This window comes from Martes martes (genome assembly GCF_963455335.1).
Source record: "Martes martes genome assembly, chromosome: 10".
NCBI lineage: Eukaryota > Metazoa > Chordata > Mammalia > Carnivora > Mustelidae > Martes > Martes martes.
In genome coordinates this window covers 31871012-31893475 of record NC_137898.1, presented here as the reverse complement: position 1 = coordinate 31893475, position 22464 = coordinate 31871012, and the positions used below count along the sequence as shown (strand labels likewise).

The 22464-nt window shown below is 34.3% G+C and overlaps 1 protein-coding gene across 2 annotated transcripts in view; it reads left to right on the top strand.

Moving 5' to 3' along the window:
- The window catches only part of ELP4 (elongator acetyltransferase complex subunit 4), a 247570-nt gene that overhangs the window by 57280 nt on the left and 167826 nt on the right, over positions 1 to 22464 (top strand). For both annotated transcript variants that reach the window (XR_013967578.1, XM_080816975.1), the window contains exons 4-5: positions 7717 to 7848; positions 15462 to 15601. Coding sequence is in view for 1 of the 2 variants with exons in the window: in XM_080816975.1 (XP_080673101.1) it covers positions 7717 to 7848; positions 15462 to 15601 (272 nt within the window). In the remaining variant the exon portion in view is untranslated. The remainder of the gene's footprint in view (positions 1 to 7716; positions 7849 to 15461; positions 15602 to 22464) is intronic.

Genomic DNA, 22464 nt, shown 5'->3' with positions numbered 1-22464 from the left:
TTTGTTATTTCTATGTGTTTTATATATCCCATAGAAAAATACTAATTTGAGATGCAAGGCCTTATGTTATAAACATTCTCAGATTGCAAACAACCGAAAGGTCCACAGTAAGGAAATAATAAACTGAATTTTAATTAAGTCATACAATTTAATATATAGCCATTGAAAATCTTATTTTTTAAAAGATTTTATTTATTTATTTGACAGGCAGAGATCACAAGTGGGCAGAGAGGCAGGCAGAGAGAGAGAGAGAGGAGGAAGCAGGCTCCCCGCCAAGCAGAGAGCCCGACGCGGGGCTTGATCCCAGGACCCTGAGATCATGACCTGAGCTGAAGGCAGAGGCTTAACCCACTGAGCCACCCAGGCGCCCCGAAAATCTTATTTTTGAAATGTGGGAATGCTCACAATACTATGTTAAAAATGTAGAATACAGAGGTGCCTGGGTGTCGCAGTTGCTTAAGCATCTGACTCTTGGTTTCTGTTCAGGTCAAGATCTCAGGGTCATTAAGATCCAGCCTTGGTTCAGGCTTCACACTCAGCTCAGAATCTGCTTAAGTTTCTCTCTCCCTCTCCCTCTGTACCTCCCCACCAGTGCTCTCACTCTCTCTCAAATAAATAAATCTTTTTTTAAAATGTAGAATACAAATAATATACATTATCATATGCCTAACAGGCAGCATGCATTTTATAAAAGGTGTATATATATTTTTAAAAGCCTGGAGGGAAATACTTGAATATGTTCAGAGTTATTATTCTTAGGTGGTAGGTTAATAGGTAATTGTTTACTATGTTATATGTTTCTTTATCTTGCAACTTTCTTTGTTGAACATTTACCACTTTTAAAATCAATTGCTGTCCAGTCAGTATTGATTTTTTTTTAATAAACAATAATGTATTTTTATCCCCAGGGGTACAGGTCTGTGAATCGCTAGGTTTACACATTTCACAGCACTCATCATAGCACATACCCCCCCCCCAATGTCCATATCCCCACCACCCTCTCCTGTCCCCCCTCCCCCAGCAACCCTCAGTCTGTTTTTTGAGATTGAGTCTTTTATGGTTTGTCTCCCTCCCAATCCCATCTTTTCATTTTTTCTTTTCCTAGCTCCCCCCAACCCCCCCACATTGTATCTTCACTTCCTCATATCAGGGAGATCATATGATAGTTGTCTTTCTCCGATTGACTTATTTCGCTAAGCATAATGCCCTCTAGTTCCATCCACGTCGTCGCAAATGGCAAGATTTCATGTCTTTTGATGGCTGCATAGTATTCCATTGTGTATATATACCACATCTTCTTTATCCATTCATCTGTTGATGGACATCTAGGTTCTTTCCACAGTTTGGCTATTGTGGACATTGCTGCTATAAACATTTGGGTGCACGTGCCCCTTCGGAGCACCACGTTTGTATCTTTAGGATATATACCCAGTAGTGCAATTGCTGGGTCATAGGGTAGCTCTATTTTCAGTTTTTTGAGGAACCTCCACACTGTTTTCCAGAGTGGTTGCACCAGCTTGCATTCCCACCAGCAGTATAGGAAGGTTCCCCTCTCTCCACATCCTCGCCAGCATCTGTCATTTCTTGACTTGTTAATTTTAGCCATTCCCAGTCAGTATTGATTTTTAAAGGGATAGTTGGATACTTTTTTTTTTTTTTATGGTGAAGAGATGTTTCTTTCTTTAAAGTTTTTATTTTAAGCCCAGTTAGTTAACATACAGGGGTATGTTAGTTTCAGGTGTACAGTACAGCGATCCCCCCACTTCCATACATCACCCGGTGCTCATCACAACAAATGCCCTTCCTAATCCCCATCGCCTATGTAACTCATCTCTCTAGGGTACAGTTCTTCTAAGTTGAAAGAATATAGTGAAAAAAATAGTGTTAAAAATTTTTTTGTAGTTGATATAAGATAAAAGAAAGTGTAGGAAGGACAGGAAGCATACAACTATTTTAGGTACTGAAATGTCTCTTGTTTTTAATTTTAAACAAGTAAGTTGTGGTGTTTCTTTAAAATCTTTGTTGATATAACTGTAAAGTGTGTCACTGACAGTTACACAGTAAACAGTTTAAATTGTTAGATGAATAAATAAATACGTTTTCGTATTTTCTAGACCTGCACTAACCAATAAAGTTTTCTCTGTTATTGGAAATGTTCTCTGTCTGCACCACCCAACAGAGTAGCTATTAGCTACAACTGACTATTGAACTATATGGCAGTTGAGGCACTTAACTAATAAAAACTTAAATTTAAATAGTCACATATGGATTGGGGCTACTTATTGAGTAACATAATTGTAGACCAGTGGTTTTTGTAAATAATTCTGTATCTTAATAACTTAATAAGGGCACCTGGGTGGCTCAGTCGGTTGAGTGTCCAGCTCTTGATCTCAGCTCAGATCTTGATCTTATGGGTTGTGAGTTCAAGCCCCCATTTGGGCTCCACACTGAGCATGGAGCCAACTTACAAAAAAAAATAAAAAGCTAAAAATTTTTAAGAAACTGATTAATAAAATTAATTCAGATATATTCATTGGTATCTAGTATTTTTAATGCAAAAAAGGCAATTGAAAAACAATTACACATGTCTAAAATAAATAGATTTTGTAAGGTAGCTATATATTCATTAAATTTAATGTTTTATAACATTTAAGTTTTTATTTATTTCCTCATTTCAGAAATAAAATTAGTGGTTCTTCATCCTGAGGATAAGGCTGTGAAGCAGGAGAAAAGGTTAAGAACATCAGACTCCTCAAACTTTTTTTTTTAACATTACAAAAATTTTATCCTTTGCCCCACAAGACAATAAGAAATATTGATGGGGGATGTGTGGGTTGGCACAGTTGGTCAAATGTCTGACTCTTGATTTCAGCTCAGGTCGTGATCTCAGGGTTCTGTGATTGTGCCCCAACTCAGGCTCTATGCGGAGTCTGCTTGGGTTACTCTCTCTCTGTCCCTCTCTATCCCTAACCCCCATGCACTCTCTCTCTAAAATAAATAAATATGTATATATATATAGTTTTTTTAATGGAATAAATAAATATGTATAAATGCATATATATATATGGAATTACATTATTTTTGCAAATATGTAAAGGCAGAAAAATAATTGAGAACCAATCATTTAAAATAATTTACTTTAAAATGATTTATAATTTATAGATTTAATTTAGTTGTAAAATGATGCCCATCAACCAATATATTATGAAGACAGTTTTTATATGTTTGAAATGTTCTAAACAGAATTTTCAATTAGTTCTCTTATGGCAAGGTTGTGGATATATATTTCCCCACTCTATTTCTCTTTGAAAATTTCCTTAAGATTACTTAAGAATTACTGAATATTGGGGCTTGGGGGTACTAAATTTGTATCATAGACTGTCATACGTTACCAAACAAAAAGTAATTTAAAATATTCCAAAAATTCAGTTTTACTGAATAGAATAAGAGTCAGAGTCCAGCCCGATGCCATAAATGTATAAAGGCTGTGTCCAAATAAACGTCACCATTCAACGTTCTTCATCCTCACACCCAGAAACCAAAGAATTATTGTAATCTTAAAAAGATAATTAGGATTGATGGTCTCAAACTAAAGCAAATGTTCAGCAACACTGAATTGGGTATATAATCTAAAACCTAGTAGTGTATCATTCCCTAAATGAGAACAAAATACTCACTGAATCAACTAATGTGAACACAAATAGTTGGCATTTTATGAAATCTCATAAGAAAATTAAAAGTCCAGGTCTTCTAATGAAGATAGCATTTAATTTTGCCTAAACTCTTCTAACATGAAGGTACAGAAAAATAGGTGAATAGCAAAATACTCAGCTCTCAAACTTTAGCTAGAGGGAAAAACTCAGTCTAGAAGAAAACATAACCCAAGAACAGAAATTTCTTCATAAAAGATTTATAGAAGAGTTTATTAAGAACTTGAGTTCTAAACAGAAAAAAAAAGGAATTCAATAAAATATCATTAAAATGAAATTTAAGAAAAGCATGAGTAGATAAAAGGATAATTGCAGAATTAAAAATATGAATTAATTTAAATAATATTACTCAGTATTAAGCAGGTTTGCAATAGTCACAGTGCAGTTAGAGAAATGAAATTAAAACAGTAAGTGAGGGGACACCTGGGTGGCTCAGTAGGTTAAGCGTCTGCCTTCAGCTCAGGTTATGATCCCAAGGTCCTGGGATCGGGTCCCACATCGGGCTCCTTGCTCAGCAGGATACCTGCTTCTGCCTCTGCCTGCTGCTCTCTCATCGGGAGAAAAACTAAACTTGGGGCTGGGAAGAAGCGCTACATGCTAATTTCCTCATTTTTTATAGGAGAGAAGGAAAGAGAAACTGATTTCATCAAAAACAAACTCATAAAAAGGAGCATAGTGACTAACATCTTAATGTGCTTCATAATCACATTTCTAATTTTAGAAGAGGATGTGTCAGGAAATAATGTGTTTCAAAGTAAAGAATCATTGATCAGTTCAACAGTTCTTTCAATTTTACTTCATTTTGTTTTATAAAGTAGAATGTTAACTTTTCAAATATTAATAGTATTTTAATACCTACTGTTTTTATGGAAGTACTTTGTCTAGCATATCCATGTATATACATAAGTTTATGCTGGGAATGTTGTTTACTTAATGATTATTGCAGGGAAATTTGATTTTATAATTTTTAAAAAATTTTTAAATTTTTTAAAATTTTTAAAATTTTTTTTAAATTTTGTCATAGGTATAATTTTTTTAATTTCTATTGCTATGTCTTGAGGCTCATTAATCTTCTTTCCTGCAACATCTAATCTGCTGTTCCTTCTGTGCAGTGTGTTTTAAAAATTTCACATGTTGGAGTGTTCATCTCTAGAGGTTCATTTTGGTCTTTTAACAATGTATCTTTCCCATCGCTATGTGCTCAATCTTTATTGAACACATGGGCTTTAATTATAATTGATTTTTGTCTTAGTCTAACTATATTCATATCATTGCTGCGTCTCCTTATTATGGGTCATATTCTCCTGTTCTTTTTCGTGCCTGGTATTTTTTTATTGGCTCCAGATATTGTGAATTTTAACATGTGGAGTCCTGCAAACATTCTTGAGTTTATTTCTGGGGTTCAGTAAGGTTACTTGGGAGCCATTTGATTACTGTGAGTCTTGCTTTTAAGCTTCATCAGCTGGAATCAGAGCAGCTTTTTTTCTAGGGTTGATTTTGACTCACTACTTAATACTCCATGAATTACAAGGTTTCTTCACTCCCATCGGTAAGACCATGGACTTTTTCTCGTTCTTTGTGAGCTGCAGAAATTGTTGACCTTGCTCCTTTTGAGTGGTTCTCTCATCAGTTTTGGATAGTTTCCTTATGTCCATGCGCTGTTCAGTACTCAAGAAATGCCTCCACAGGGATGCCTGGGTGGCTTAGTCAGTTAAGCATCTACCTCCAGCTCAGGTCATGTTCCCAGGGTCCCGGGATCGAGTCCCAGATCAGGTTCCTTGCTCAGTGGGGAGCCTGCTTCTCCCTCTGTCTGCTGCTCCCACTGCTTGTGCATGCTCTCTCTCTCTCTCTCTGACAAATAATAAAATCTTAAAAAAAAAAAAAAAAGTTGCCTCTACAGATCTCTGAAGCTCGCTCTCTCTGTGCTCTTTCTTCCCCCTGTACTTTGCCACATGGCCTCCTTCAACTCCTGGCTTTATCTCTTCAACTCAGGAAAACTGTTGGGTTCCTGTTTTCTGCATTCTGCACTGGATATTTCCTTTTTCAAAAAAATTCAAGTATAGTTATTATACAGTGTTGCATTAGTTTTAGGTGTACAATGTAATGATGCAACAATCAGTACATTGCCTACTATTGTCAACTCAAAATATGTGGCTCTGGGTAGTAGGTTTAGGCAATTATTTGACTAAATTCTTATAATCAGATGTTTATTAAGTGCTTAACATGCAGCAAGCACCATTCTTTGCATTTCACATTTTTTACTCATTTATTCCTAACAAAAACCCAATGAGATGAATGCTGTTATCTCTATATTTCAGATAATGAGTAGAGACATGGAGAGGTCCAATAGGTAGTCAGGGTAACCATAGACACAGCTGTTACACAGTGTGTAAAGTCAAGATTTAGACCTAAACAATCTGGTTGTAGAATTCATACTTATAACCACTATACTGTATTGTACCATATGCCGCACAAATATGAAACAAATATGAAAACATAATTTATATTTTGTAAGATAGTAAAGCTTTGCTGGGAATGATGGAATCAGAGTTTAAATGATATAACTAGTTTCTAATATAAGCATAAATTAAACTTTTTTTTTGAGATTTTATTTATTTATTTGACAGACAGAGATCACATGTAGGCAGAAAGGCAGGCGGAGTGCGGGGGTGGGGGTGGGGGGAGCAGGCTCCCTGCTGAGCAGAGAGCCCGATGACAATTTTGGGCTCCATCCCAGGACCGTGGGATCAGGACCTGAGCCGAAGACAGAGGCTTTAACCCACTGAGCCACCCACGTGCCCCAGAACTCGTGTTCTGTTTGGAGGTCTTTTAGTAGGTAACTAAATGTTATGTTATGTGTTATGGTTAATGTGTTTTCCAGCTGATTAGTTGACCTGATTCTAAACATAAATAAATTTGATTTTGCAAAGTAAAAGTTGTAATTTAGACTAATTTATGTCATAGCACAAGATTATGTTTACTAATCCAGCACCCTACATTATCTTTATGATTTTTGCTAATATAAAAAGGCAGGGGCGCCTTGGTGGCTCAGTGGGTTAAAGCCTCTGCCTTCGGCTCAGGTCATGATCTCAGCTTCGTGGGATGGAGCCCCGCATGGGGCTCTCTGCTCAGCAGGGAGCCTGCTTCCCTTCCTCTCTCTCTGCCTGCCTCTCTGCCTACTTGTGATTTGTCAAGTAAATAAATAAAATCTTAAAAAAAAAAAAAGGCAACTATTATATGTGCTTTCCTTCTCCAAGAAACTTAGGTACTTTTTCTTTGCATTATTTCTGTAGTTCCTCTACACACACACACACGCACACGCACGCGCACACACACGCGTGTGTCTTCCGTGTGTTTTTTATAGCCACTTTCTGGATCAGCTTCCAAAAAAGAAAAGATAAAATTGGACTTCAGTGTCTGTTTACTTAATGTGATTTTAATTTCCGTTTTCATTGTTAAAAGAAGAGACATAGGCTTGCAGGTACAAAACTAGTATTTGGTAAGGGCAAAATAAATGTCTTATTGTTGTAACTTCACCAATTATTTAGGTGAATGAGTTTTTTCAATTCTAGTATTACAAACCAGTAAACAGATTGCACACACGCTTTATTTTTACCCAGCAGGAGACATAACAGTAATTACATGTAATACATAAATGCTAACTCCAGGCTTTGCTTTCAGTGCGTGTGTGTGTGTGTGTGTGTGTGTGTGTGTATGCACATACGTACACATATACATATAAAAGATCATACCTCTTGTTGCAGTAGCATTTGGTTTTTGATAGTATAAAAATTTGAATACTTTCTTTAAATTCTAGTTCATTCACACTATTATATATACGATTTTCCTCTGTTTTAGAAATAGCCATATTGTTGTGACTGTGCTTCAATCAGTTTTAAGGCATCAAGGTCTTGGAAAGTTCTAGGATTGCTAATATTATGATTTAATAAAACTGTCACATTTTTTAATCTTAGATGTTCAATAATGTGTCATTCTGTTTTCTTAGGAACTTCCTGCACCATTACTTGATGATAATTGTAAAAAAGATTTTGATGAAGATGTATGTAATCATAAAACACCAGACTCAAACATTAAGATGAAAATAGCTTGGCGTTACCAGTTATTACCCAAGATGGAGGCAAGTCAACATACAAACTATCTCTAAAATTTGCAAATCTATTTGTTTTCATTTTATAGAATCTTTTGTAGTATACCTTTCATTCTTTAAATGCACTACAATGTATATTTTCTTATTTAAATAACTAGATATTTTATTTGTATTTTATCAAGATGACATTTCTTAAAAAATAAAATTATGGCAAAAAAATTTTTTTTACCAAAGTAGATTTCATTTCTTCCATAATTTCCATATAGAATCTTTTATTCTAGGATTGCAATGCAGAGTAAGGAACTCATTAAGCTATTTCTGTCCAGTTTGGTTACCTATAAATAATCAGCATAACTGATGGTCCCTTGGAATTACTATTTTTATTCCTATGCATTTTCTATCATTGTATTTTCGAATTCAACTGTCTGATAACCTCATCTGTCCAGGATAGACTAAGAGACAGAAAGTGAAGGGAAGATTTCTGTGAAAACGAATGTCAGTAAATCTGCTCATTAAAGCTTATGAACTCTGCTCCTGGTGAAGGCCCTGTTCATTTATTAGCTCCTTTATTTGATTATTTACTTATTCACTTTTCAGAACACTTTAATGTCTACCAGACATCATATTGGTAGAAAAGAGAGAAATTCTAATCTGAATAAGACAAAATACCCATAGCCTACCCTTCTGTCTTCTACATTGACATCACTCATACCTTCCCCAAGGACAGATATGTTTGTAACACTCCTTAACTGTAAATGCCTAAGTTGGTATATTGTTTCCACTGCCTCCTTCTAAATGCATGGCAGACTGTCATTCATAAAACCTTCTGCCAAGCCTAGACAACGCCTTAGAATTCTCTGCAGTATTCTGGGTGGTCACTACCAGCTAATATGTGAGAGTTAGTATGTGAGACGAAACCTATTTGTCATTATAAGCCTGCAATATGAAATACAAACTTCTTGAGATTGTATATAAGATCTATACAACCTAACCCAAGCCTACCTTTTAGTCTCCTCCTGTGTGAATATAAAATACTATATCCATCCGTCCTATGAGAGTTATTCCTTATAAATTGCTTATATTTCTGCTGGTAATGCTTTTTACTTTCTTATTCACCAACTCAGCCTTCCCCAAGTGCAAATATTACTACTCGGACAGCTTTCCATACGTAATTATCTAGTTTCTTATTTTTGTGTCCATAGCACTTCATGTATTTTAAAGTGCTTCTAACATTATTTTATATGTAATTGTTGGTATAACTCTTTTCTCCATCAGACAGAATTCTCTATGAAGGCAGAGAACCTGTTTATTTTCTCTCATATCTCCAGTATCTATGTTAATGCCCAGTCTCAATAAATATTTGATGTGTGATAAATGTATTTATACGTTTATACAGCCAGCAAATATTGAGTATCGCCTGTGTATTAAGTGTAAAATATGGTATAAAATTGTTCTAATTTAGATAGGAAAGCTATTTGAATAATAAGATTTTTAAGCTTGATTTAAATGTGAACAAACTACAGACAAAGGATATTTGCAACTGATAGAATAAGGAATAAATTTTCCTTATATACAAAGAACTTCTAAAATGAATAAGGAATAACCTACCAACCTAATTTTTTTTATTAACATATAATAGATTATTTGTTTCAGGGGTACAGTTCTGTGAATCATCAGTCTTACACAATTCACAGTGCTTACCATAGCACATACCCTCTGCAATTTCCATAACCCAACCCAATTTTTTAGAAAAATGGGCGGAAATATGTGAAGGAAATTTAGCTGCCCCTTAAACATACAAACGCAGATGCCCAATTTCAGTTACAATAAGGGAAATGCAAATAAACACTGTACTGACCAGGGGCTCCTGGGTGGTTCAGTTGGTTGAGCTTCTGTCTTCAGCTCAGGTCATGGTTCCAGGGTCCTGGGATCAAGCCCCACACTGGGACCACCCCTGAGCAGGAAGCTTCTCTCTCTGCTGCTCCCCCTGCATGTTCTCTCTCCCTCTCTCTCTTTGTCAAACAAATAAATAAAATCTTTAAAAAAATAAAAAACAAAAAATCTGCATTGACCTGCCGGTTTTCTCTTAACAAGTTCTCAATAGCCTAAAATGTTTGGTGAGACACTAAATTAGCAAGGGTGTGGAGAAACTAGTACTTTCTCATACTTTGCTGGTGGAAATATAAATAGGTACAATTTCTGTGGAGGGTGTTTTGATAGATACTTCAGAATTACGAAAGACATTTACCCTTTGACCCTTTTGGGTATTTACATTATGAATCTATTTACTCATATGTAAAATAAACATATGATCTATTTATGTAGCATATTTTTAATAACAGGATTGGAAATAAACTAAGTGTCCATCAGTAAGCACTTGGTTAAGTAAATTACAGTATTTGTGTACAGTAGAATACCATTACATGTGTATTAAAAAATACAGGGGAGCTCTGTAGTCAGTTTTTGTAGGCACAGCTTGGATGTGAAGGAGTAATGGGTATAAGAGGCTAGATAAATGGAATTATTCTGTTTAGGAAAATGTGAGTAGAGTGATAGAGATTAAAACAGACAAGGAATGTAGGACTAGCCCTTGAGAACCCTAATGGCAAAGAACTTCATTCATGTCTTTGAGCTGATAATTTCATTTAAATTCCTGAGCTTAATGGTGACTCTTTTATAAAGAATGACTATATTCTTATTTTTCTATTGGTATGTTCTGAAAGAGTCAATAAAGAACAAAAGTTCTAAGTTAAATTTAGCTTTCTTTTAGAGACAATATGCCAGACCAGTTGTAGGCTATATAAATCACTCGCATCTTGCATTTTTATGCTAACCTCAGCTATGTTTTAGTTTTCTCATTGGTCACTAACATTCTTCAGGTGAAATTGCCAGGGAGGATGCAAATAACTGAAACTTTAAGCCTTTTATTTTTTACCGCTTGTTAAAAAATCTGTTTAAAGTTGGGGCAAAAGTTCTTTGTTTCTTAATATAGTTTCTTTATATATTATAATTACGAGTGCTATTCCTGCCCCCTTTATATATAAGTCAATAGTCCTTATTCCAGTCTTCATTTTAGAGTATGGTGTGCCTGCAGTTGTTTTGATTTCATCTATGGAAGTAAACTCCTCAGTGGTCACATATTAACACATAAACCCCATGATCAGTTTTCAAAGTATACAGTGTGTTTTAAAAATTGTGTTCTTCTCACAGTGACCTTTCTGAGATGACATACTCTCCCATTTTCTTGAGTTCTCCACTAAAATATCATTTAATCAGGAATGTATTATTTTCTCACTCTCTATAAAAAAGTAAAACCACTCTCTCTCTCTGTCATCTCACTGTCTTATTTTTCTTCAGGGCACTTATGGTCACCTACCAGATAATATCATCTATCTTCTTCTACTAGGCTGTGAGCTCAATGAAAGAAAGTGACTTCAAATCTCTTGCTTTATTGGCAAATAGTGGGTACTCAATAGTTAGTTGTTTAATATGTGAATGAATGAATAATTTTTTAGTTTAATTTTATTTTTTTCAGAGTGAATGAATGAATTATATAGTAGCAAAACTGAGTTAAGTTACAATAATTAATACAAATAAAATAGTAGCTTATTTTGAATGTACTGTCTATGGTTAGATTTTTAAGTTTATTAGTATTTATAAGTGAACTCTTTCCAGTTGACAAAAATAGAATCTTATGACTTCTTTGCTTTCCTTGAAATGTCACCAGCATGTATATTTTCCTGTCACAAAAATTTTATATATGAGGATTTGCCAAGACTGATAGACTTCAGCTATCATCTACTTTATAAATCCAGATTTTACTTTGCCATTATTAGTTTAAAAACAACAACAAAACCCTGGGTTTTCTGTGTCCTACCTGGAACAAAATATTGTTAAAACTATTATGACTAAAGATTAAACAAGTAGTCTGAAGCTAGCTATGTCATTTATCAGAGATAGCTTTTACTATAAGTTTTACTATAACTTGCCACCAGTTCCCCACTTGGGGAATACAAAAAAGGGTAAGAATATGCACACCTAAGTCAGTAGCTGTAGCTCAGTAAAGTATAGAGCAGCGCTGCTTCCAGTTGGAGGGCTGTGTAGTTTTAAGAAGGCCCCCTTCCCTTGGCCTGTGATTTTGATTCTCTCTCTTAGGTAGGTCTGCTTTTTTTTCCCCTATCCTATCATCAAATCCTATTCCCTTTCACCCCACGAATTGGTAGCTTACAACATATGCTGAGACCTAATTTCTTGAATGTTATATAGTTCTATTACCAAAGCCTACGATGGTTCCAACACTTATGGTATGTATTAAATCTTTATTATATTAAATCCTCATTACCCTTTGGCTTTGTCTTAGTGGTTCGGCCATAATAATCCTTCTGATTGATGTGTGCATATTGCAGGTGACAACAAATACCATTTTTCAAATGAGGTAATGTATTTACAAAGGATAGTGATAGATCTTCTGATTCTCTAGTGAATCATGATAACAATAATTAATATCATTTAGGTAGTGCTTTACAATTACAAAATATTCATTGCCAGTGTTGCATTAGGTTCTCACAAACAGCCTAACAAAATAGTTGTTATTGGTGGTTGAACTGAGGCTCAAAGTAGTTAGTTAACCATTTGGGTTCTTGCTTTCTGTTATGCCATACTGAGAAACAAGAAATGATAACAGTAATAAGAAAATGTCTTATTTAGACTGTTTATTTGGGGTGCAACTTTTGTCTGAAAGTTTTGTTTCTTTCTAACATACTGGAGGTGAGGGATGGTATTATTTTATTGTTCTGTGCTCCTTCTGGTCCCCCATCAGAGTTAATTTTTCTGTATCATAATACATTTTTACTGAACCATTCCATTATTCTCTGTTCCGCAGCTGACAAAAGTAAAGGTTAGTCTGTAACCGTGAAACAGAAGTTTTCGTAATATAAAACTAAAGCAACATGTTCTTATTAAACTGAGTAAAACTGACTAGTTATTGATGACATGTTGGTTTATTTAATGCATCTTTTTTTGTGGAGTTGATATTTTTTCTTTGAGTATTATCAGACTTAAAGCATTAGTTATCATTTTTCAGAGGAAATATTTGAAGTCTTTGTTTTATAAATCTAAGCTTCAAAAGATTTCACAGTATTTTTAAAAATCTGATTATATTTTAATGCTTTGTGTTTGGGTACAAAATGTTTTTTCCTGTAGGGGTATATTTATTTTTCCAGTTTCATTTTTATTGAAGGATTAAAGCTTTTCATCATTGATAAAATTTGTATTGTCCACCTTGTGAATATTTTAGTTGCCATATTTAATCCTAATTTCTAAAAAAATAATAATAACTTAATTGCAACAAGAAAATCTTCCAAATTTATTCTTATATTTTAATGAATTATTTGTGTTTTATATGTAAACTGTCACAGCATGAAATCAATTTTCTGCCTTGATTCATCCCAAATCTGAGATTTCTATCACATTAATATTATAATTAGAAACAGTAATAGAGACGGCAACTTAAAAAGCATACTTTGCTTCTTGGCAATTTAGCATATTTCTCTGAGTGCCCAAGACTTCAAGAACCTTCAGTGCACTAATAAATTTATTAACTCAAACTTAAAAGAAGCGAAAAGTCTCTTTCTTTCTCTCTCCCCATGGCCAGTCTGCTAAAATAGATTATTCATGCTTATTTGATTCAGGTAGGCTTTTGCAAGCTTCCCTACTAGGCCTGGGAATGTGGTACATTGAGGCCTTTTCAGAGGCTTCTGACATAGACCAAGCTTTTATTGCATGGTGTTTTATTATTACCAAATCCTAGTCTCCACCCAGTTTGTAGGCACTCTGCTTATTCTTTTGAATCAGGAAAGGTTATCACCTACCTTAATCCATGGAGCAGCGTGGATTAAGGACACCAGTGTGCCCCAGGATTCTCAAAGAGGATCCTGGAAACTTCTTGTTTCTTCTTTTTTGCTTGTCTTTACTAAATTCTATTGGGCCTTAGGAGGATTTGCATCTGAAATGGGCAACCTGGTGTTTTTCTCAATGAAGACATCAGATCAAAGTTCAGTTAGTCAAGGCCTTTCTAAAACATTAAGGGGGCTTGGACTTACACAATAAAAAGATGAGCTCTAGCAGAGATTGCAGTAAAAACATTCTGAACTATAATCCGGATAAAGAATAGATTATAGGCCAAAGAACAGACCTTGTTTAAATTGCTTTATACTAATAACTTTACATTTAAAAACTTTACCCTATTTTTTAGAAACGTACTTTAATGTTTCATAATTTGTTAATACTGCCATGGTAAATAGATAAATCATGTTTTAGGAACCATACTTGTATATATATTGTATTGAAAATATTAGGTTGAGCTGATTGGTCTCTTTCGTTAATGAAAACAAACGGTATCTTATGGAGGGGTGAGCAGTCATTTTACCTAGAAAATAAATGCCAAACCCACAAACTCTAAATTTGAAAGTAATGTTTCTATTAGACTTAATTTTTTTATTCTTTGTTACTGTATAATTTGATGTTGGTAGGCATCCAATTTAAGAATATTAATCCTTTAAATCTTAAAATTCAAAGATCTAGTGTCAAGGAAATGTCTTTATCTAAATTACAAAGTTGGCAGTTACTTAGTAAAATAAATTAAGAACTCACTCCAGATAGTTCTTCAATTTCTGCAAATTATCTGCAGATTATGTTTTGTTGAATGTTCTGAAATTTGTCTCTAGTATTCAGGACAGTGGAAATTATGTAAATTTAGATTAAAAACTATTAGAAATTATTGCCAATCTGTTAGTAGTTCAACTTTGGACAGAGGTATATATATTTCTAATGTGTTGAATCAGCACAGAGTCCATTCAAAGCAATATAATGAGAATGTTCTGTTACTAGGCCTTTACTATCCTGTGTAAATAAATTCAGCATCAATAGCTACTAGAGTTTCTTATGAGAAAGATGATTTGTTGGAGAAATAGGTAATAGCACAAAAGAGGAAGTATCTATGAACTAATGATTATGTCAGGTTTCTGGTTTATCTAATATTATTTGTATGCATTCTCCTTCTTTAGCACATGCCTTGTTCCCAATGGGAGTACCCCAATATATTTTATACTATAAGTTTAATTTTAAATTTGTAAGAAATTTTGAATATATATACACACTGTCTCGTGAGAATTTAATTTTTAAATGATGCTCAGTTTAATATATTTAAATAGCTAGTTTATTTTGGGCCCCTCACCAATAATTTCATTGGCTTAAGTTTTCATTAGTTCTTAGCAATTCCATATTTAATTTGTCATTTAAACCTGTAACCTTTAAAAAACAATTAATACATATATATTAATTTTTTTAACTTGGGAAGATTTACAGTAAGAAAAACAAAGAGGTATTTGAATTCTTATCAAATTTAGGGAACCACCAGCAGCAGAGAAACATGGGAGAGGAAAAGGTTGATTTCTAAGTCATCGTTTAAAATAATAAAAGTTGTATGCTTCTTTGAAATTTAATAAGTCTGTGTATATCAGCTCTTCCTATCAGCATTAAAATGCGCAGATATATCAGTATTTTGCTGAATGCAGTTCAAATACATTGTAGTTTAAAAAAAAAACATTAATTTTTTTAACAATCAATATGGCTTTTCTTAACAGTCTGGACCAGTATCTTCTTCAAGATTTGGTCACTATTATGATGCATCAAAAAGGATGCCACAAGAACTAATTGAGGCATCAAAATGGCATGGATTTTTCTTTCCAGAAAAATTATCTTCAACTCTTACTATAGAACCATGGTAAGTTAATGACTCCATTCTAATTTCACAGGTTAACAGAATTCATTTTTACCACATTCTTTAAAATAATGCATAACCAAAGGTACATATCCTAATAGTAAATGTTTTCTATATAACATGTAACCGTGATCGCGCATATGTTTCATACTATTTCTTTATATGTGGTTTTCTTTTTCTGGTCCCGTATCTATTGGAATTGCCGTTATTCTTAATTTACAGTTTGAAAAGTAATAATACCTGCTGTTCTTATATTCAAGAAAATGTGGAATAGTTTTTATATCAAGGTCTTTTAGCCCTAAATGCAGATAGATATCTAAATACTACTGATTGATAATAATAGCAGTGAAAAATGGTATGAAGTACTGCTGTTTTTCAGGCAGTGTTCTATCAAAAAGTAAACAGAAAGTGTTTGTTTTCCAATATTTTATTTATTAAGGCTTTCTACTTCTGTAAATATAGCAATCTGTAAAATTATTCTGTAAATATAGCAATCTGTATTTTTTTTAGGTTACCTTAAAAAAATGCAGGTGTCTTTTGAGTTTAACAATGAAGAGTTTTAAATATTAAGCAAACGCAACATGTTTATAGTGCAACTAATTTTATTAAGGCAAAACTGAAAATTATAGTACTTGACATTGAATAATTTATAGTGTTAAGAATATGTAATTTCAATTCCGGCTGCTGTTGAGTCAAGGAAAGTAATCCATGGAGTAGGTTGTTGCCTCTCTTTTCTTTCATCTTGTAAAACCATTATTTTCAAAGTGAGATGAGTTATTCCATGGAGATTTAGTAGACAGGAAGTTATGAACTGAAATGACTTACAAATCCATAAAGTCTCTTTCCAGGAGTATTACTTGAGAATTTAGTGAAGACTATCCTATTTATTTTTACTAAATCTCTTTCAGAAAATAAAAAATATTCACTTCATTATGGTTTCTCCATTCTATGGCTTGAGACTCACCGAAAGTGGTGCTTTGATGTTGTCTTAGTGTTACCACCAACCATTAATGAATGACTGCTGCGTGTGTCGGTCACTCCACTACCTATTACATTGGTTACCTAGTGCAATCCTTGTATGAACCTTAACAAAGTATATATTCCCATTTTCCAGAAGAAGATACTGAAATTCACAGAAGTTATTTATTTGAGGCTCAAGTATTAAGTGACAGAACCAGGATTAACCCAAATCAGATCCCTCTTTTTTTGCTTTACTGCTTCAAGAGACATTGCTGTCCTTTGCCTTTACCTTCCTATCTTATGAAGGAAAGAGCCCTAATAAAGAAATAAAAAAAGAAATCTGAGTTCTGACTGTCCATCCTACTGTTGACCTTAGGAAATGCCCTTAAATTCAGTGAAAATGAATATCCTTCTGTGAAAAATTAGGGTAGAGGGATACCTTTTGTCCTACCTACATCACTAATATTTTGTTAAGTTTGAATGATTATATTGATTATACTTTAATCAATATATCAATACTATTAATTTTTGCCATTCCCTAAACCAAACGTACATATACTTTTATGGCTTGGAAAACAACTTTTTGATTTCTCAAGTAGTAAATGGTGGAACCCAAATTCAAAGTCAGTTCTTTCTAACTCAAAATTCTGTGTTAGCCAAAATGCTACATTGCCTCCATTCATGGAGTACTTAAGGAAATAAAAGAATGTAAAATTTTCATTAAGTATAATGTAAGTAAACAAAAAAATGTGGTGTTACTTTTGTAATTTATAAAATGTTTTAAGAAAAAAACTTTAAGCCCCAAAGTACAAGGTTTTTGTTCATTTAGTCATTAACTAAAAGAGAGAGGGAATGAACATTTGTTGAATAGCTGTTCCATGTCAGGCACTGTTCCAGGCATTTGACCATGGGATATCTTATCTAATCCTTCCACAACCCTCCAAAAGAAGTAATATTATCTCCATTTTTTAGGAGCTTGATGTCAGAGACTGATACTAAATAGCTTTCGCACTTTCTCAGGCTGTTAGTGACAGTCTCTGACCTAAACCTAAGTCTTCAAAACCTCTGCTTTTTATTCTGGGCCAGGCTGCCTCCATTCATGTGTAGCACATGAAGCCAGGGGCCAGGAAAAACTACACCGATATCAGCCATGAGAATATAGTCCTATAGTTTTTAAAATATGTTTCTTTTTTCAGAGTGTTTTTGAGAACTAGCAGTTTTGCACAGAATAGGAAAATTTATAGATTTTAATTATCAAGACAATATTTCATTTCATAGCAGTTAACTGATAATTCATTTATTTCATATAAAACTTAAATGCTTAATTAAATGTAATTAAACTTTAAACATGTAATTAAATTAATTTTGAAAATGAGTACTTACCATGTGAGATTTAATTTATGAAAAGCATGTGCTCATTTCACTAAAATGAACTTTACTGGTTCATTTATAAAACAATAAAGCTAAACTTTACAGTTGTCTATACTTTTCCTGTAATTAAGACTAGAGGATATAGCTGTGTCTCACTATCATATAGTATATAATTTCATATATTCTAAAGGCACTGTTGAAACATAGTTTTTTTTATGGTGAGAAAAACTGAAGGTCATTTAAAATGTGCATTAACTAATTTAAAATTGTTAGCAGGTATGCCTATAGGAATGTTCATATATACAATTTAAACTTTCAAATTAAAGTCTGGCTATAAAAACCTGAGAAGTATCACTCTAATATTACAAGATGGTTTTGTTTCAATATTTCATTGTCATAAATCAGATATTCTGAATTACAGAACAGTGATAGGAAAAATGATTTTGAGAATAATTCTGCAATCCAAGATTTTTTTACTTTGGTATTGTTTTGAATTAAGCTTTGCTAACAGGTATGCAAGGACAGTTCTGTTGTCCTTAGGAAAATAATGCTGATCTTCGGGTACTGATAGTATCTCAGCTTTCTTATTTATTAACAAATCTGCTAACACACTGCTTAACCTGCTGTTTCAAACTGAATATTTATGGTTCTGCCCAATGCTTCCCCCTGCCCAAATTTATATGTTGAAGCCCAATGTGATGGTGTTTGGAAATGAGGCATTTGGGAGAGAATTAGAGTTGGATGAGGTCATGACATTAGGACCTTGGTCTGATAGTATTGGTGGTGTTCTTAAAAAGAGGGAGAAATATCTAGCTCCTTCTCTTTCCTTGAGTACAGGTACATGAAAGGCTATGTGAGCCACACAGCAACAAAGTGGCCATCTGTAACCCAACAGGAGAGTTCTTACCAGATACCAAACCTCCTAGCAGCTTGATCTTAGATTTCTAGTCTCCTGAAATTGAATAGAATTAATTCTTGTTGTTTAAGCCACTCAGTCTGTGGCCATTTTGTTATAGGAGCCCAAGCCAATTGATAAACCCACTATATTATAAAAGGTTACTTTTTTAAATAGAACAGATCTTCAATGTTGAGTTTATATACAGATGGTAGTAAATAGAATGATTTTGTTTTGATATGTTTCTTTGAAATTCGAGATTTTATTTTTACAAAGATATCCTAAAAATGTTTAGTAGTTTCTTATATTAACTAAAAGTTTTATATTAATTACGTTGAATGAACTGAATTCTGAAAGAACTAGTTACCTTTTTAGGAGAATTTCTAGGAGAAAATCAAAAGAAAGGAGATAAGAATTTTACTTAAGATTTTAGAAGTCATTACTTTTCCTTATTTTGCCAAGTCTGTTTACCACTTAAATGGAACAACTGTGTGAGCCTTCTGTAATATTTTCCTAGACAAATTATAGTTATGATCCTCCATACATTCCTACTTAGTTTTGTTCATACTCTGTCAGAACATTTAGCGCATTGTGCTATAATTATTTGTCCTGTCTCCATTTTTATCTTCCCTCTCAAGCACTGGAAATCCTTGAGGAAAGGGGTTTATGCTATCTTCATCTCTTTATTCATGAATCTGGGACACAGGTGTTGACAGTTGATGAACTAATGATTCAATGCACAAAGTATCGTAATAACTCATATTAACTATAGCCTTGTTCGTAGCTCAAAGTTGTAGTGGGAAAAAACTAATAACTGAAAAATAGTCATGAAAGAGTATATTTTATCTCACTGGGCTAAAACATTGACATTTGGTATCGCAGAGCCCAGTGCTATTAAGAAAGAAGAATCCATCTAAAAAAGCGCAGGGCTAAAGAATGAATCTGTTGCGTGGGGCTACCTGTTATGAGTGGATCCCTTTCCAGAATTTAGTTTTACCTTTTCTGGAGTGGAGAAGTAGAGATCTAATGAGATGAGAAAGACAAGTATAGGAATGGCACCACCAACTAGGACACATTACTTTAAACTTGAAACAGTACTATATTCTGATTTTGATAATTGTGCAATGATTATGTGTAAGATGTTAACATTAGGGGAAGCTGGGTGAAGGGTATATGGAGTGCTCTGTACTATTTTTGAGCCTTTTTGTAAGTCTAAAATTATTTCAAAGTAAAAGGTTAAAACACAGTATTATATGGTACCAGGCTATTAAAAGGAATTAGAAGAGATGTATTAAATATATGTATATCTTTTTTTTATTTCAAAAATACAGATCTCTTACACTGAGAAACAGAGAGCCATCGTATATTTAGAAGGTACAATTAGAAACTCATGACAAAGGAATTTTGCAAGAGAACTTCTAGGTAGAACTAAAGGTTCAGAACAGGAGTATGCTTAAATCCTTATTATTATGAATTGTTAAGAGGATTCAAAATGAATAACATATTAATACAAATCTTGGAGCTGAGTGCAAAGCAAGATGTAAATGTTGGAAAAGAGTTTACTAATTGGCATGCTAGTGATAGGATTAAAGTAAAAAGAATATATCTAGGATGGCTGGCTGGCTCAGTTGGTTGAGCGACTGCCTTCGGCTCAGGTCATGATCCTGGAGTCCCAGGAAGTCCTGCAAAGGGCTCTCTGCTCAGCAGGGAGTCTGCTTCTCCTTCTGATCCTCCCCTTCTTGTGGTCTCTCTCTCTCTGTTTCTCTCTCGTTCTCTCGTTCTCTCTCTTTCAAATAAATAAATTTTTAAAAATCTTTTTAAAAAATCTAAAAATTTTGAGAGAAAACTATTAATCCTAAACCTCATTTTAACCAATGAAAAAGAAATTACTTGCTTACATGCTTGCCTTTCTTTTTCTGTCCTCCAAGGGGGCCTTTGGGTATGCAAAAATTAGTTGCTCATCCTGGCATCCTATCTTCATTGGTATGCATTTGTTTCATTACTTCCTGCCAAAGTCCTGCATTCCTAGTCCCAGTTATTGTCCCCTAGGTTTACTCTCTGTTATTAATGCAACATTATAATTAATCCTTCCAAATTTTATTCTTCCTTCAATAAAGTAATCTTAGGCCTTTGACTCCTCTTTCACTCCCTACATCCAACCTATCAGCAACTCCTGAAATTTTTATTTTTTTAAATTTTTATTTAAATTTCAGCTAACATACAGTGTGATATTAGTTTCAGGCGTACAATACAGTGATTGAACACTTCCGTACAACACCCAGTGCTCATCACAGCAAGTATACTCCTTCATCCCTACGACATTTTAACCCATCCCCCCACCCACCTCCCTTCTGGTAAGCATCATTTGTTCTCCGTAGTTAATATAACAAACACAGACACACACACACATACACACACACACACCATATCTTCTTTATCCATTCTTCAGCTGATAGAGACTTGGGCAGTTTCCATAATTTGACTATTGTAGATAATGCTGTTATAAAATCAGGGTGCATGTATCCCTTTGATTAGTATTTATATATTCTTTGGGTACATACTTAGTAGTACAATTGCTGGATCATAGGGTAGTCCTATTTTTAACTTTTTTTTAACATTTTAATTTTTTTTTCATTTTATTTTATTTTATTTCTTTTCAGTGTTCCAAAATTCATTGTTTATGCACCATACCCAGTGCTCCATGCAATACATGCCCTCCATAATACTCACCACCAGGCTCACCCAACCCCTCACTTCCCTACCCTCCAAAACCCTCAATTTGTTTCTCAGAGTCCACAGTCTCTCATGGTTTGTCTCCCCCTCTGATTTCCCCCAACTCACTTTTCCTCTCCATCTCCCAGTGTCCTCCGTGTTACTCCTTATGCTCCACAAGTAAGTGAAACCATATGATACTTGACTCTCTCTGCTTGACTTATTTCACTCAGCATAATCTCTTCCAGTCCCATCCATGTTGATATAAAAGTTGGGTATTCATCCTTTCTGATGGAGGCATAATACTCCATTGTGTATATGGACCATATCTTCTTTATCCATTCGTCCAGTGAAGGGCATCTTGGTTCTTTCCACAGTTTGGCAACTGTGGCCATTGCTGCTATGAACATTGGGGTACAGGTGGCCCTTCTTTCCACTACATCAGTATCTTTGGGGTAAATACCAGTAGTGCAATTGCAGGGTCATAGGGTAGCTCTATTTTTAATTTCTTAAGGAATCTCCACACTGTTTTCCAAAGTGGCTGCACCAGCTTGCATTCCCACCAACAGTGTAAGAGGGTTCCCCTTTCTCCACATCCTCTCCAACACTTGTTGTTTACTATCTTGTTAATTTTGGCCATTCTAACTGGTGTAAGGTGATATCTCAATGTGGTTATTGAGGAACCTCCTGTGTTCCAGAGTGGCTGCACCAGTTTACATTCCCAACAGTGTAAGAAGGCTCCCCTTTCTCCACATCCTCGCCAACACCTGCTGTTTCTTCTGTTGTTGATTTTAGCCATTCTGACAGGTGTAAGATATCTCATTAGAGTTTTGATTTGTATTTCTTTGATTATGAGTTATGTTGAGCATCTTCATGTGTCTGTTGGCCATCTCTATGTCTTCTTTAGAGATGTGTGTTCATGTCTTCT